General features: G+C 38.2%; 1 protein-coding gene across 2 annotated transcripts in view; it reads left to right on the top strand.

Annotated features, from left to right (window-relative positions):
- Positions 1-17477, top strand: part of LOC126262735 (fanconi-associated nuclease 1-like) — a 151858-nt gene that overhangs the window by 112079 nt on the left and 22302 nt on the right. For both annotated transcript variants that reach the window (XM_049959543.1, XM_049959542.1), the window contains 2 exons: positions 7145-7362; positions 12597-12712. In XM_049959543.1, the coding sequence (XP_049815500.1) occupies positions 7145-7362; positions 12597-12712 (334 nt within the window). The remainder of the gene's footprint in view (positions 1-7144; positions 7363-12596; positions 12713-17477) is intronic.

Below are 17477 nucleotides of genomic sequence, written 5' to 3'. Positions count from 1 at the left end.
CTCCTGACAATTCATTACCTGCACTAAATTTCTTTCTGTTTAATTCCTTTTTTGGCTTTTCGAGTTCCTCCCAAATTTCTGAAATTTGCCTTTATGCTTGTCCAAGTCTTCTGCAGAATGGAGTTTACTGATGGTTAAACCTACTGTCTCTTGCACCTTTTGATCAATTATCTCACACACACTCTCCTCCAAGTTAGCAAAAACGGATTCTGTGATAACTGTCACCTCTAAACCCTTATTGTGTTCTAACACCCAGTTTCTCACATGTCTGAGATATGTTCATGAATTGTTTTAAATTCTCGTCTGTTAACATGTCTCAATTGCTTTACATCATTATTAACGTTGTGAAATGTTCATTAACTTTGTTTTTCTCAAGACTGCATTGTTTAGTTACTTCTGACCACAACTCCCCAGTTAACTCATTTATTATTGTTTGTAATTTAGAAATCAAATTATGCATTTCCTTTTTCTGTGCTCTAGATTCCTCTGCATGTTTTTCTAAAGTTGCATTTGTCACAGACAATTCTGTTCTAAGATGTACTATGTTTATATTTAACTCTTCAATTGTCTTATCGAATTTCACAGTCATCATCTTGCAGTGTACTTTGGGTAACTACAGTCATACACCAAACAATAATTAATCTACTGCTAAAGCCTCACTGTAGCCAATTGTTTCAGCATTGACACCACACTGCACCAAACTAACAATCTTTATTAGACAATTGCATTTCCAATTACGTCACTCAACATCACAACACTGCAGTTAGACAAAAAAATCAGTTTGAGTCGAATACAGCTCACCAAAGGTTCTTGACATTCTCACTGCATAGCTGAGCTGATGAGACGCTAACATTATGCGGGTGGTGAATTGCTACACTGCTGTTTTGCCACTGCTATCTCTTAGTGAATGGCCAACTAGACTGTAACCAGTTGCTGTATGTTGATATGGAAACACTGACACGGAAGTGCCCATCTTCTCAACGGTGGTCGTAATATCCTCTTGTGAGTCTCGAGTCATGTTGTGGAAATTAATGTTCACTCTTCAACCATTTGACTCCTCATGAATTTTCTGTTTCAGCTGCAGTGCTGGTAATAACTTGAGCACCGAGTAATCTTAGTTGTTGGTCAATTGCTATGGATAACAACTGCAAATTCTGGAGGACATTTTCTTTATAGGGCAATAATTTCCTTTTAATTTTGACTTTTTCTTGTCTTCTCAGTCAAATGTTATTACTTGCTGACACAGACATGTCTATTCATCCATGGGCAAGTGCAGATATGCAGTGTATGTGCTTTTGTAATGGTCCATTTGTGTGTATCTTTTACATTTGCCATACATTATGAATTTCACCTTCTTACACTTTGAAGCAGCTGCAGAAGTACCGTGGCCCAAACATTTTGACTTCAGACTCCTTTTCTCCCATTGCGATGCCTTTATCCGCCTGAAAAGTTGCTCAAAAGACCTGCTTAGCCTTGTACAACATGTCTCATACATCAGTGCAGTGTATCTCCTAGGCATGAAATATGCAGCATGAAATAATCACTCGTTGCAGCAAGCACCACAATGCACAGTAATATCAATATCTACCATCCCGTCTCGCTGATAACGCTACATTCACACCAACACATGGTACATGTACAAAGAAACCAAAACTTCTATGAATAGATGGCAGGTCGCAAATTTCTATTAAAAATTGCAGACATCATTCATCGCATTGAAAGAAGAAAGTGTAATACATCACTTTAAGCCAAAGTGATCTGTTACATCTCAGACTGTTCTTCTAAACTTCACCTTCAGTTGCTCTAAATGCTCTTGGTCGGAGGTAAATGTTTCAAGTATCTTGTTGAGATATGATTCTGCTGCTTCTTTATCTTGTTTACTGAACATTTAAATGTTTCTACTTGTTTTAGTTGCCCCTTGTGCTCTGCTAATCATTGTTGCTATAACTAAGGACACAGCCGGGGGGGGGGGGGGGGGGGGGGGGTACAGAGCATCCTATGGGCTAGAGGTGTGAGAGGTGTGCGCGCCCATAGCTCACTGCTAATAACTGATCAATACTGTGACTTAAGTGGAAGATGGGCTAGAGGTGTGCGCGCCCATAGCTCACTGCTAATAACTGGTTCGCACAGTTCATGCTGACACACCTGGGCTCGTGAGCCCTCTTATCTGTTCTATGGTAGCTATACAATCTGCCACTGCTGCCCTCACAAAATGACGATCCTGGCAGGTGTCTGTGCTGCGTGGATATCCATAACTTCATCTACAGGTGTAAGAATGTTCATGTGATTACTGATACCATTATTGTTGCACATGTGATGCAGCCTGTCCAATTTGTGTGGCAATTCTCCAAAAGGGCCATCCCACCACTCGGAAGGCCCCAATTTGATCCCTTTCAAACTTGCTCTGTTGGCTGTAGGCATACGATTATATCTCTGGGACACGGTTGCCTGCTTTCTACACATGTTTGCACCACACTGAGCCTTCTAGCTGTGAGCATTCCCTATTAAAGGGTAGACACAGATGACACTCAGGTAGCTTTGTTGGCAGATGCAGTTGAAACCATCTCTTACCCCCAGGTGGCATATGCCATCATCTGATCAAACTTGATGTTGTCTTTCTAGGTGTACTACTTTTATTTTATTTTTTTCCTTCAGTGTTGTTATTGAGTCATGGAGTGACATCAACAAGAATACAATGAAAGTAGCTTACATGGCCTGAACACATTTAACAACTGAAGACCCAGAGGCCCATGCATCCTTTATAAAGATGCTATCCACATGTGGTGTCACTGGTGTAGTGCTGCAAGCACACGTTGGACCTGGTGACAGGAGTAAGTCACGGGCTGCTCGTGGTGTCCACTTTGGGTAGTTGAGGGCACACCTTTTGAATGTTGGTGTGCACTACGCTTGACGTAGTGGCCCGACTTAACATCTGCTGTGGGTGGTGGTAGACCAGTGGGTTACTACAGTTACCATCTTCAGTTTCATCTAGCATGTGTCGCAAATTTACCATTCCTGCCAGAGATTTCTTGAGTGGAATTCCAAGCTCTTGCATTGTCTGTTGTGTTTTGAAACCTTGCAAAGTAATTTAAGGAGTTAATAAATATAAGTTTGCTGATGGCACACATTCAACAAATCTATGCACTGCAAAGAATAGGCCTATACTTAGTTCACAGGAAAAAGCTCGTTTCTTAAAGTAAAGCTGCCCTCAGCCTAAATGTTGGTTGCAGTGTTTTACTAGGGTTGCTTATGTTATAGATGGAAGACCTTTGCTTCCTTTGAACAGTCTTACCCATTCAGCTTTATGAGGACTTGTAGTTTAACGTGGACTATGAACCGCAGTTAAACTTGACATTTTTCACATTAACTAATCTTTGCCAGGAGTGATAAGTGACAAATATAAATCGTAGTCCAATCAAAGAAGTCCAATCAAAGATTGGATCTCAGATCTTTGAATTTATAGCCTGACACTTAGCCACGGAGTCATCCTTTGTGCTCCATTCATGTCAGCCACTCTTAAATGTAATTGATGCCCAACAGGAAAAGCCAGTTTTGAATGAACTGTGTTGTAAAAAACTATGCTATATCGCTAAAAATAATTTTCGTAAGTTATAAGCGAGTAGCAAGCTTTCACGCATCAAAAATAACAAGAAGACAGGGACGTTGACGGCAAGTATAAAAAGATGTTTCTTTGTTATTCATATTCTCAAAAAGGTTCAGACGAATTTATAAGGGTTGATTTTGTAACTTCCATTATTCGATTAGTGAATATCCCAGCCCCAATCCTGATGTTTCTATTGCACAGTTACTAGACACACATTCTTCAGAGACACTTGGCACAGTGGCTGTTGGGAATAGCAGAACTGACACAAGTTGCAAGACGATACACGACTTCTCGCAATTATTCACTTGCTTCAGGTCTTTACAACCTTAGCCTAGCATACACTGCTTTGCTCACTGGCATTGCTTTTGCCATTCTATGTAGTACTCACCATACTGAGAAATTGTGTGGCCTATTACTGTTTTTGGAGCTACTCAAAAGTAAATGTTGAGGTAGATTAAGCAGTCAGATTAGATTAGATTAGATTAGATTAATACTAGTTCCATGGATCATGAATACGATATTTCGTAATGATGTGGAACGAGTCGAATTTTCCAATACATGACATAATTAGGTTAATTTAACAACATACTTAAGTTAATATAACAACTTTATTTTATTGTTTTTTTTTTGTTTTTCTTTATTTTTTATTTTTATTTTTTTAATTTTTTTTAACTAAAGCAGAGGAAACACTAAATGTAGCACTGACAACTAACACAGGCAGGCTAAGCTGCTAGCAACCAGAAAGATATCAGCACTGATCAAAGTCCAATTTGTATTGATTCAGGCACTCCTTCAGTCATGCACTGAATGTCGTCCTGGTCTCATTATTCACTAAGATTGCATTTATACAGAAATTATCTGCAAAAGCTGTTTATTCAAAAAATTATGATTTTATTGCAAGTATTTTGAATTATTCAGGGGTTGTAAGTGTACAATAATTGTACTTAGCTCTATGCACTGATGCTCTTGATGATAGTCGAATGTAGTCATTCCATTAACTGCAGAAAGTACTTTGAATACATCATATGGGTCCAGGATTTCTGAAATTAAATCCAACATCTATTACTAGTATTTCTTGTGTTTATTCACATTCTGTGGGGCATATAACTTTTTTTTAAGTCTTTCTACTCTGCTTGCACGACTGTAACTTTACACACTGCTTCCCATGCAGAGACTCTACTACCATGAAAGCCAAGGAACAACTACTATGTTACAACATCTTCTATTCCAAAGTTATTTTGCTTAATTATTCATTTCACAGAATGAAGATATTCACATATTAGATGTGAGGAGGAGTTTTTGATTTGTACATAATCAGAAACTAGTAGTTGTAAACATCATCTTTGCTTGTTTCTTGAAATAAATCCACACAGCCTTCTTCAACAACAATGAGAAAAAAGAAGAAAAAAAGCATTCATTCCAAAAGTATACACAACACAGAACGTAATCTCATAGTCAGTAGCCAGCAAATACAGTGAGATCCCCATTGTACATTTCTGTGTGGTCTAGACTTAAAAAAACGCATAACTGAGAAAAACACAGAATCGAGGAAAATGTTAAAACCCCACAAAATATTAGCAAAAGCACATGTACTTGACATATACAATTAAAAATCACAATCCTTTCCAGTACTTTGTGTAAAATCTTAGTAAGTGAAGGGAATTAAATGCACAATACAATGTTTATACAATAATTTGTGGTAATGGATTTAATAAGTTCTTAAAAATATCACAGACCTGTAACAGCAAGTAAAAACCCATCAAAAAATTGAAATTGGTATGTGTGTACAAGGTAATTGAGATATTTTCCGACATGCTATGACCACAAATTATGCATTCAAAAAACACATTTTTGAATGACCTTCCTTTGTGCTCACCCAGAAAAAGCAAAAACTGATGAACATGTTGAACTAAACCAAAAACATAACAGCAGCTAAGTGGTTAAACCATAAGCATAAATGCGGACATCTACTTAACAACAAATTTTGTTAACATTGCCGTTATTGTTTAATGCTTTTCTTATGAGACGCACTTCATATGATCACCACTGAAAAGTGTTATTTTAGGCTTGATGATAGAAACAGAGGTGTGAAAAAATGAGTTTACTTCCTCAACTGACGTTACAAGCTTATTAGACATGAGCCCAGTGAATTCTCATACACTGCGTAAAATGTAAATTTGAAGGAAAATTCAGGTGCTACAGTTTCACTTCACTCCTGCTGCCAGTCTTCACAATCTGCAGTGTTTGGTGTAAAGTATATATGTAGTCATTCCAACAGTATCATGTCAGATTTGAGCATGAAAGTCTAAAATGTGCTATCGCAAAACCCTTGTTCTATTTTCATGCGACGTCTCTGTCATAGCACATCATCTGCATGAAAAGTATATTTTCAGCATTTCACAAAATGCTGTCACTTCTCCGTGCACTCCAGTCATTGAAGGGCCACTCCCCCTCTCCACATATCCAGTAGGCGAGCTCATTTATTGTGTGTTAGTGTGGTGAGGTGGCTGTGCTGGCTATTGGGTGATTTAACAAGTAACCAGCCAGTAAGAGTTCACGAGCTGGAAATGGGTGATTTCTCCTCAATTATGATCGAGCATATTTTTTTGAGACTCAGTGTTTTATTATTTAAAAGGTTGAGAATACTGTTGCTGAATACAGTTCATCAGAAATACATGCAAAAAGGTGAGACTGAGTTATAATTGGCACTTAACATATTGACTTAGTCAGGAATGCTTTGCATAGAATGTTTTGTTTTTCCATTACTGCTGCAACCTAGCAGTAGTTGTATCATAATAGCTAGGCGAAGCTAAATGTTACAAATTGTGTTGGATACACCATTCGTGGATTATGTCAGCATTTCCTCTCTCACGTCTCTCCTCTCCTCACTGGCTTAAAAAATCCCCATAACTCTGCCACCACCTGTGTTGTGAACCATTTGTCTTTTGTACCACTTATAACTAGTTCACTCGCATCAATTGTCAATAGGAAGACCGAGCGAGGTGGCGCAGTGGTTAGCACACTGGACTCGCATTCGGGAGGACGACGGTTCAATCCCGCGTCCGGCCATCCTGATTTAGGTTTTCCGTGATTTCCCTAGATCACTCCAGGCAAAATGCCGGGATGGTTCCTTTCAAAGGGCACGGCCAACTTCCTTCCCCATCCTTCCCTAATTCGAGCTTGTGCTCCGTCTCTAATGACCTCGTTGTCGACGGGACGTTAAACACCAATATCCTCCTCCTCCTCCTCAATAGGAACAAAACGGGACGAAGTCAAACGAGACGTCGAGTAAGAATTTAGAATTGAAGTAAACCTTACTAGGAAGAAATGTAAAATCAGCAAATTTTTTGCATTGATCTTATGGGTTTTTCATAGAGACTATGAATTTATAATGTAGAATCGCGAAAAATGAAAAATCGGAGAACGTAAAATCAAAGTTCCACTTTCTTTATGTTTGTAGTCCTTAATTTCATGAGTGAATTTGAGAGCATAAAATTATTTACATTCTACTATCTAACATGTCATGTGTTCTGATTACAGGCTGCCGAGGTGGTGATGCGTGGTCTGAGTGAGCCAGTACCAGACTGCTGCACTGCTGCTGAGCAGCTCTCTCTCGTCCGGCGTGCTGTCATGATTGCAGACTGTCGCTCGAGCACCCTCCCTGTAGATGTCAAAAGACGTCTTCGCCTGGCCATCCTCAATCCTCAACCTGTCATGAAGATTCCTGAGACATCTGTGAAAGCTCGACAGTTGGGAGGGTATTTTTACTTTCTTAGTCTGATTTAGTTGGTTGGTTGTTTATTCATTTCAGATATTACACACATCAGCTTAATACAACAACAATAAAAGATAAAAGTTTTCAAGCAGCTGGATAATTTCTTACAGGTTTAGTTAATTCTCCTCCTAATGTCTCACTGTTTATTCGCATCTCATCATGAGCCATTACACCCACTATACACATGCCCTTTCGGCTGACCTAAGGAGTGTGATGATACCCCTGCCTCTCCATTACATTTTTTAGGGTGGTCGCACTTCGCTGTCTGATCAATCAAGTCAGCCCCCTGCTATAATGAAGCAGATGTTGATCCCACAGAGGTGAAACGAGGTTAGCATTTTCCAGATCTCGGGCATACAAATTTACAGTAACATTCATGGATTCGTATAAGTATATTGTGGAATGACAGAGATGTTTCAATTTTCACCCATCTTAACATTTTTTTTACCAATCTCTGTAGTCCTTCTGTAATGCTCATGGTTGGGGAAATGGCCTTTCTCAGAAAGATGCTGCAACTGCCACACGTTGGTTTTAGTTATCTCTTTTATTTCCAAAGAAAATGTATTGTATAAATTGATTCTATGGTAGGATATATGTTTTGGATTTTTTAAAACTTTTTCTTCAGAATGTGCAAGTTAATTCTAACACTTGTTTCATGATCATCAATAGAGCTCTTATTGTAACAATTATTAATGTTCCTAATGAATTGGTAGATGTGCTGAAACAGTGATATTAGAATCGCCAGCTCTTAAACAGATTTTTACAGTGAGCCCAATTATTGTTTTTAGTTGTTATTCTTGTCACTCTTTTTCATTGTTTGAATACTGAGGCCATATTTTGTGTACTTGACCTCTAAAAACTGACACTATAGCTAAAGTCAGAATGCTCATCAGAACATTCACATTTGTGCTCTACAAGCCACAGTACAATGTGCTACAATATATATTTTCACATCTACACTGCTGAAGATATACTTCAAATTCATCCCCACATTACTTTATGGAACCTGCGTGGTCATGTGCTGTATGTAAATACTGTTTTGAGGATCATCTGTGTTTTAATTGAGATGAACTATTAATGAACATCTACAAAACAGAGGCTGCAGGTCTGTTGGTGTGATCACTTGCAAGATAGTATTGGAATTATATGACATGAGCATAGTGATATCACACTCTGTGGCTGTGTTAGGCTGGTAGTAAGATTCTTTAATTTTAGCAGCATAGATATTTGACATTTTGTAATTCTGTTATGTCTTTTATATTGTTATTTTGCTTATAGACCCTTTAATATTTATAAGAATAGGTCTCATGATGGTCAAAACACCAGTAGCTTGTGGACAGGAAATAAGCACTTACGTTTTATTGACATTTTGACATCAGTTGTTTGGTTCCAATCAAAATTATGTCAAAATTAATTAAACTGAATTTTCATTATGAAACAGTGATGACTGAGGGGAGGTGAATGAATCTAGTCCTTTCCAGTTTGTGTGTGCAACACTTCAAACAAGGCTGCATGTTCTCCAGCAAACAAATTAGTCATCTGGCTTATTAAAGCAAATAGCAACTTATGGTACCTAGAGGTGGTATGCAAAACAGCACAACAGTGGACATATGCGTGTGAACTACAGACTAGAGTTCAGTTTGTCCATATTTATTTGTCCAACACTTGCCTTGTTTGCTATCTGTAATCTGGGACTCAAGGACAGTGGGACAGTGACAAAACAGGATGGTAGTTTTTGAAATAATGAAGGCTCTTCTGAAAATAATTAGTATATTTTGTGAACGGATTGTCAAAGACTGTTCTATGTGTTTACTGGCAGTAGCAGTATTAGTTGTCAACAAAATACTTATATATATATATATATATATATATATATATATATATATATATATATATATATATATATATATATATAAAGGAAGATGATGAGACTTACCAAACAAAAGCGCTGGCAGGTCGATAGACACACAAACAAACACAAATATACACACAAAATTCAAGCTTTCGCAACAAACTGTTGCCTCATCAGGAAAGAGGGAAGGAGAGGGAAAGACGAAAGGATGTGGGTTTTAAGGGAGAGGGTAAGGAGTCATTCCAATCCCGGGAGCGGAAAGACTTACCTTAGGGGGAAAAAAGGACAGGTATACACTCGCACACACACACATATCCATCCACACATACAGACACAAGCAGACATATTTAAAGACAAAGAGTTTGGGCAGAGATGTCAGTCGAGGTGGAAGAGTAGAGGCAAAGAAGTTGTTGAGAGACAGGTGAGGTTGAGTGGCGGCAACTTGAAATTAGCGGAGATTGAGGCCTGGCGGATAACGAGAAGAGAGGATATACTGAAGGGCAAGTTCCCATCTCCGGAGTTCGGATAGGTTGGTGTTGGTGTTTCCACGTGGAATGTTTCCCTCTGTTATATATATATATATATATATATATATATATATATATATATATATATATATATATATATATATAATAGAGGGAAACATTCCACGTAGGAAAAATATATCTAAAAACAAAGATGATGAGACTTACCAAATGAAAGTGCTGGCAGGTCGACAGACACACAAACGAACACAAACATACACACAAAATTCAAGCTTTCGCAACAAACTGTTGCCTCATCAGGAAAGAGGGAAGGAGAGGGAAAGACGAAAGGATATGGGTTTTAAGGGAGAAGGTAAGGAGTCATTCCAATCCCGGGAGCGGAAAGACTTACCTTAGGGGGAAAAAAGGACGGGTATACACTCGCACACACACACACATCCATCCACACATATACAGACACAAGCAGACATCTCAAATATGTCTGCTTGTGAGATGTCTGCTTGTGTCTGTATTGTGTGGATGGATATGTGTGTGTGTGCGAGTGTATACCCGTCCTTTTTTCCCCCTAAGGTAAGTCTTTCCGCTCCCGGGATTGGAATGACTCCTTACCTTCTCCCTTAAAACCCATATCCTTTCGTCTTTCCCTCTCCTTCCCTCTTTCCTGATGAGGCAACAGTTTGTTGCGAAAGCTTGAATGTTGTGTGTGTGTTTGTGTTTGTTTGTGTGTCTATCGACCTGCCAGCGCTTTTGTTCGGTAAGTCACATCATCTCACACACACACACACACAAAGATGATGTGACTTACCGAACGAAAGCGCTGGCAGGTCGATAGACACACAAACACACACACAAAATTCAAGCTTTCGCAACAAACTGTTGCCTCATCAGGAAAGAGGGGATGGAGAGGGAAAGACGAAAGGATGTGGGTTTTAAGGGAGAGGGTAAGGAGTCATTCCAATCCCGGGAGCGGAAAGACTTACCTTAGGGGGAAAAAAGGACAGGTATACACTCGCACACACACACACATATCCATCCACACATATACAGACACAAGCAGACATATTTAAAGACGAAGAGTGGTTGATAAACAGTGCAGAGAAGAGGAGAGTGCAAGCTTTTAAAAAGTGGTATTACAGAAGAGTGCTAAAGATTAAATGGGTAGATATAGTAACTAATGAAGATATGCCAAAGTGAATTGGGAGGAAAGAGATTTCTCAGACAGTTTGACATAAATAAGAGATTGGTTGGTACGACACTTCATGAGGCATCAAGAAAATTAATTTTGTCATAGAGGGAAAATCTGTAGAGAGAGACCAAGGCTTGAATACAGTGTGCAGGTTCAAATGGATGTAGTGTGCAGTAGTTGCACATATATGAAAAATGCTTGTGCAAGATAGATTAATGTGAGAGCTGAATCGAAGTTGTCGCAAGATCAATGACTACAACAACATCATAATCACAATGAACTAGGCCCATGGACATGTATCCTAGCTTACGACTAAAAATGACTTTGCTATGAGTCAGGAACTGCCACATTGTATTGGGTGTTTGGAGCAGGATTGCTTACAATAGACAGTTGCTGACTGTTGCCCTCAAAGTGGGGGATGGAGAGGGGGATGATGAAATAGTGGCCTGTGAAGGAGTCTGCATGTTGTAAATAGTATCCTCTTTCATTTGTTGCAGACCACCGTAAATGTTCCGAGATGATGGACAGTGCAAATCGAGAGATGGTGTAGGATGTCCTGGGAACAGCTTAGGTACTTATGAGGAAATAGGTTTTTTGAGGTGAGACAAAACTCTTAATCAGTATAGCTACATTAAGCTGACGGCGAACCACGATTTGCTATTTACCAGCCATTTCTATCAGTACTCTAACGTTAAGTGCCTTATTTTGCAGTGCTACCATCTAGTGGACTGACTGGCATGAGGCTCATTTACTAGAGATCATTCATCTGATGTGGCCTTCAAAATCCTAGGATTGCTGTTGTTGTGGTCTCAAGGCCAAAGACTGGTTTGACACAGCTCTCGATTAGTACTCCTTTAAAAATATTAAGAGATCTAGAAACATTGTACAAAAGTTGGAGGTGACACCTGTATATTCTGACTGAGATGCAATATTTTCTGTGCCACAACTGAAGGGACATTGATGCCTCGCCTATCCTGAACTATATTCAACCCACAAAACAGCAACTTGCAGTCGTTACCAAGTCTTGTGGAAATGTTGCGTACTGAGACAGATATTTTGTCCAGTGAGCTTTTGTACTTCTTAATGAATCAAAATGAACAATATCTCTGTGAGTATCTCAGGTATTGCCTCTCAACACACGATCATTTAGCGATGAAATTGAAGCAAGGAGTAGAGAATATGGGGACCGTTGAGTATATGGGAAGTGTACAGACAAGCAGACATTTGTACAAGCTTTCATATTGCTATTATAGGCAGAGAAAGATACAATAAAATCTTTCACAGCTGTTGTGCAGTGTATATAAAGGTCTAAAACACATTGCATACAAATTATAATACTTCAGATTCATTCACAATCAAGTGAACTCTTTATGACTGAGTAAAAGTGACTTTGAGAACGTTCAAACAACATTTATTTATAAATTAATTGATAGGATTGATTTTATTTCACTAAAATGTAATCTAAAAAAAATTCCATTAACTAGCTAAGGAAATTATTGAGTGTCAAATCAGTTGAACAAGATCAAATTGCACAAGGAAACTTAATTTTCATGTGAACTTTATAAAAAGCCTTACTTCACTCTTCATTTTCAAAAATTCATCTTTTAGAATTAGCCAAGGATATGACAGACATAATTCCTACACATATCTGTAAATAATAATTTTTATGAAACTTCTTGGTTTTATCTGTGCAGCCAACGTGGTTATAAGGGAATTTACATAAGAGATGACCATGCAACCAATGAAAAACATTTTTCTTCTGTGGAAGAAATTGCCATTGCCCACTACCGAACAGAAGGATATACAGAAGGTATAAATTAACGCTTTTTTATCTTAATTACTTACTCACTGTAATATATTGTTACTGGTACATAATTGTTTTTTAAGGTATTGATTATGTTCATATAAATAATTGATGGCCACCTTTGTGAGGTATGTCAACCCATCATGCTGCAGATACTGGATCAGACCACATCTTGGTCTGAACAGACTTGACTTTCAAGTTCAAATCGCAGCAACACTGACAACCTAAGTGACAGTTTAATGTGACAAAGCTAAAAGACAATGAAATAGCAAATTCGTTCGCAGTCACCCTTAAAAATAGATTCTAGACATTTCAAAATCTTCCTGACAGTGTTGAAACACAATGATTTAAATTCAAGGAAATTGTAAGTACATGTGTTGAAGGCATAATTGGACAACAGCAGGTACACAGGAAGAGCTACGGATTCTGGATTGTCATCTGATACATGAAAGCATAATGGTAAACATGAAAATATCAAAATACACTGCTGTGTCAAAATCAGTTGAAGAGCCAATATAGAAGAATGGTTTGAACAGAAAGGTAGACAATTGCAAAATGCTACCTCTTGAAATTACACCAGGGCATTATACAAATATCATATTGTTCAAGAACTTATAGGAGCCCAATTTTTTTAAATGGTCCCATAAGGGATGCTCACAAAAGGCTAGCAAGCAGCTCAATGGGTGAAGCACTTCAAAGAAACCTTAAAACCACCCCTAAGAACTGAATGCTTACAACTTTTAAAACACAAAAAACTTATGGAAGAAACAGGTGATATCACAGAAGCAGAGGTACATGCAGCAATCACAACATTTAGAAATAATAAATCTGTTAGCTTAGATGAAATATTGGCCAATATTCTGACATATGGAGGTCTGGGCTATTTCATCACCGTACTAAACCGTGCAGTTCCTATTGGCAAATGAGGCTGTTTCAGAAGACAGGAGGCATGGCTTTATTAATAAACTATCAAAGAAATAAAATCTGACAAAGTTTACTATTTGGGAAGGTACGAAGCTCCTCTTGGTACTAGGCAAAGTCTTTTTACTCGTTATGCTAAAACGGATACAGGAAGTAGCAAACTGTCAACTGTAAGGGGAACAAACTTGCTTTTGAAGTGGAGCTCCTGCTCTGAACAAATACTTGTCCTGCAAAATTTAGTAGAACAATGTCTAGAATTCAACTCTCCACACCAGCCGCTGTGACCGAGCGGTTCTAGGCGCTTCAGTCTGGAACCACGCAGCTTTGAATCCTGCCCAGGCATGGATGTGTGTGATGTCCTTAGGTTAGTTAGATTTGAGTAGTTCTAAGTCTAGGGGACTGATGATCTCAGATGTTAAGTCCCATAGTGCTTGGAGCCATGTGAACCATTTTTCAGCTGTCCACTGCACCAAAACTGCATTGATTTGAGGAAAGATATGGACAGTATACTTCAAGAATCATTGTGGAAACTGTAAACCTACATGGAAACCATGGCCATCTCGTCACCCTGCCTGTGCACAGTTGGTAACTATAGTTACCAACGGTGCTGCACAGGCAGGGTGATGACTCCAGCGAGCAACCACATGGTGTAAATTGCCCTGAAGATGACCCCATCGCAGATTGAAACCGGTTGGCGGCAAAATAAATAATGCAATTGTGACTGTCATTTTGAATAATTGATTATAAGTAAATTAATTGCTGTTTCTCTCCATACAACTATGTTGTCTAAAAAAGTGTGTGTAGTGCCAACAGTAAAATTCGGAGGCGGTGGTGTTATGGTATGGTTGTGTTTTTCATGGAGGGGACTTGCACCCCTAGTTGTTTTGCGTGGCGCTATCACAGCACAGTCCTACATTGATGTTTTAAGCACCTTCTTGCTTCCCACTGCTGAAGAGCAATTCAGGGATGGCGATTACATCTTTCAACACGATTGAGCACTGTTAATGATGCACGGCCTGTGGCAGAGTGCTTACATGATAATAACATCCCTTTAATGGACTGGCCTGCACAGATTTCTGACCTGAATCCTATAGAAAACCTTTGGGATGTTTTGAAATGCCGACTTTGTGCCAGGCCTCACCAACTGACATCAATACCTCCCCTCAGTGCAGCACTCTGTGAAGAATGGGTTGCCATTCCCCAAGAAACCTTCCAGCTACTGATTGAACGTATGGCTGTGAGAGTGGAAGCTGTCATCAAGGCTTAAGGGTGGGCCAAGACCATATTGAATTCCAACATTACCGATGGAGGGTCCCATGAACTTGTAAATCATTTTCAGCCAGGTATCCAGATACTTTTGATCACATAGTGTATATCATCCTACCAATGGCCATATACACATGTGAGAGCAGAAAAGTCCGTAAAATCAGCACTCAGGCTCATTGTTTTTCACCAATGATTCTTGAAGTTAATTTTGAAGATTAGCTGTTGCAACCAATTTTCAGATTTTGAAGTGCTGAGAGGTACTGCTCTCCACAGTCTGCCCAAAAGCATTGCTGAAGGAAGACTGAAGCTTGCAGAGCATGTTCTATGCATGAAAGGTGGAGGATTCCCCAAATCAGTACTATTGTGAAAACCAGTCAATGGATACGGACCTAGAGGAGGACGTTGTAACATCTCGAGATGAACTTTTGCTAATGATCTTCAGTGCCTGGACATGAACTGGGAGGAAGCTGAAAACTTGGCAGGTGTTGTTGCCTGATATTCTACTCAGTATATGAGTACCTAAGAAGATGAAGAAATTATTATTATTATTTTTTTTATGCAGTTCTCAGACAAATGCAGTATGTAATCACAACGTGCAAATGTGTGACATAGCATATGGATTGAACATTTTTATCTATCATGGTAGATTCCCTTAATCCATGATTATTGTCCATAAGTTACCTAGATAACTGCTTTTGGGGAAACAAATATTAGTGGGATGCTCACCAGCCCACAAAACAGCTTGTGTAGTTAGTCAGTGTCTGCACCCCTTAGAAAACACTAGAATGTGTGTCAAGTCATATAGGACTCAAAAACTGTTAAATAATGTTATTGACTAGAGCTGCTGAAATTTGGAACTGTGGAGTGGTGGTCCTCCATAACATGTTGTCACATCAGCTCCACAAGGTTGTGAATGATAAGAGATAGTTGCCTGCAGCCCTCTTCAATATGGACACTACTTGGATGACCTTCAGAAAATTGCCTACACCAGCAGTGCACCATTTTTTTGCTCATGACTTTCATCCCATACAACTGACACAGCTAACTATGAATTTAACACAGCTGACAATGAATTTAAATCAGCACTATGTTTTGTACATTAAGAAACTTTGTCACAGGCTGAACCTGATAGAGATAAGAGAAAGAAGTATTACATGAAATGATTCAAATCTATGTACTAGCAAGCCCACATACTGATGATGAGTTGGAAGACATCTACAAAGAGTTAAGAAGCTCATAAATCACAGTAAGTCCCACTATCAGATGATAATTGGGGGTAAAGTAAAAGATTAAATGATTAATCAATGACAAACTTAGGATTCATATGTACAGTTTGTGTGACAACATGTCATATCTAGACACATTGTTCCAGAAGAAAACCAATAGAAAATGAACTTAGCAAGGACCTAAAAATTAAATTGCATATGATATATCAAACAAGAGAGAAAATGCATGGAACATGACAGTCCTAAACCACTTTTGGATTTAGAATGATCATAGATCTTTCATACATGAAGAAAACGATATACAAAGCAAAGCAGAAACAAACTCGTGAGACAGGTTACATGAAAGTTGATGCAAAAATAAAGTGGTTTATCAAAAATTGTACATGATTCAAAAGTTACTTTAAATGTATATGTGGTTCAAGAGAGGAATCGGAAATACAGATAGTGAGAAATGAAAATAATAACATTCAGGAAACAATGCCAAATGAGCCACATAAAGTTATGCAGGGAATGAAAAAAGGAAAGCCATGTGGAAATGAACGTGTTCCAGTAGAAAAGCTGAAGAATAATATTACAGAAGGAACTATTTACAAAATGTCCACTGAAGAAAACCATTCCTCGAAAGTGGAATATTTATGTAATTTTTCTACTACACTAGAAAGGACACAGACAAGGCATTACAATTTGTTAACCTCCTCCTCAGTAATGTACAAAATATTTACTACAATTATCACCAACCACTTACGAAAAATGTTAGGTTTTAATCATGTAAAGGAACAAGATAACTTTAAGAGTGGATACAGCACACTAGACCAATTACAAGTTAGAAACAAAATTAAAAAATAGAGCAATAAATGTGAATTACTACATTGCCTCAGATTCATAGATTCTGAGAAAGTTTATAATAAATCTTCTACAGTTTTTAAATTTATATAAAAACAGTAAGTTCTTCCTGTCTTTTGATTTTGACTGACCTTTGAAATTACTGCACAAATTTAGAACAGTTTACTGTTGAATACTACTTATATTAGATTCTCATCGTTGTTGCTTCATTGCAGGGCAGTTTTCGTAATTGAATCCATTATGCGTGTGGGAACAGAAATCGTGTACACATGACTGTAGAATTCATTTTCACTATATTGACCAAATTCAATAAAATACATTGATTTTTACATAATAACACTGTACTACACACAGCCTAATTCTAACTGCCACATCACATTAAATAATGCAACAACAGTTACAGGTACTGAACTTGAGTATTGTCAGTATTACATTAATTAAATCAGAAAACTGTTAAATGTTTTAACAGGTTTCTAACCATTTGTAATAGTACTAATTTAAACAAACCCTTTCTT

This window comes from Schistocerca nitens, chromosome 6 (genome assembly GCF_023898315.1).
Source record: "Schistocerca nitens isolate TAMUIC-IGC-003100 chromosome 6, iqSchNite1.1, whole genome shotgun sequence".
In the NCBI taxonomy this organism is placed as follows: Eukaryota; Metazoa; Arthropoda; class Insecta; order Orthoptera; family Acrididae; genus Schistocerca; species Schistocerca nitens.
This window is presented reverse-complemented; position numbering and strand designations above follow the sequence as displayed.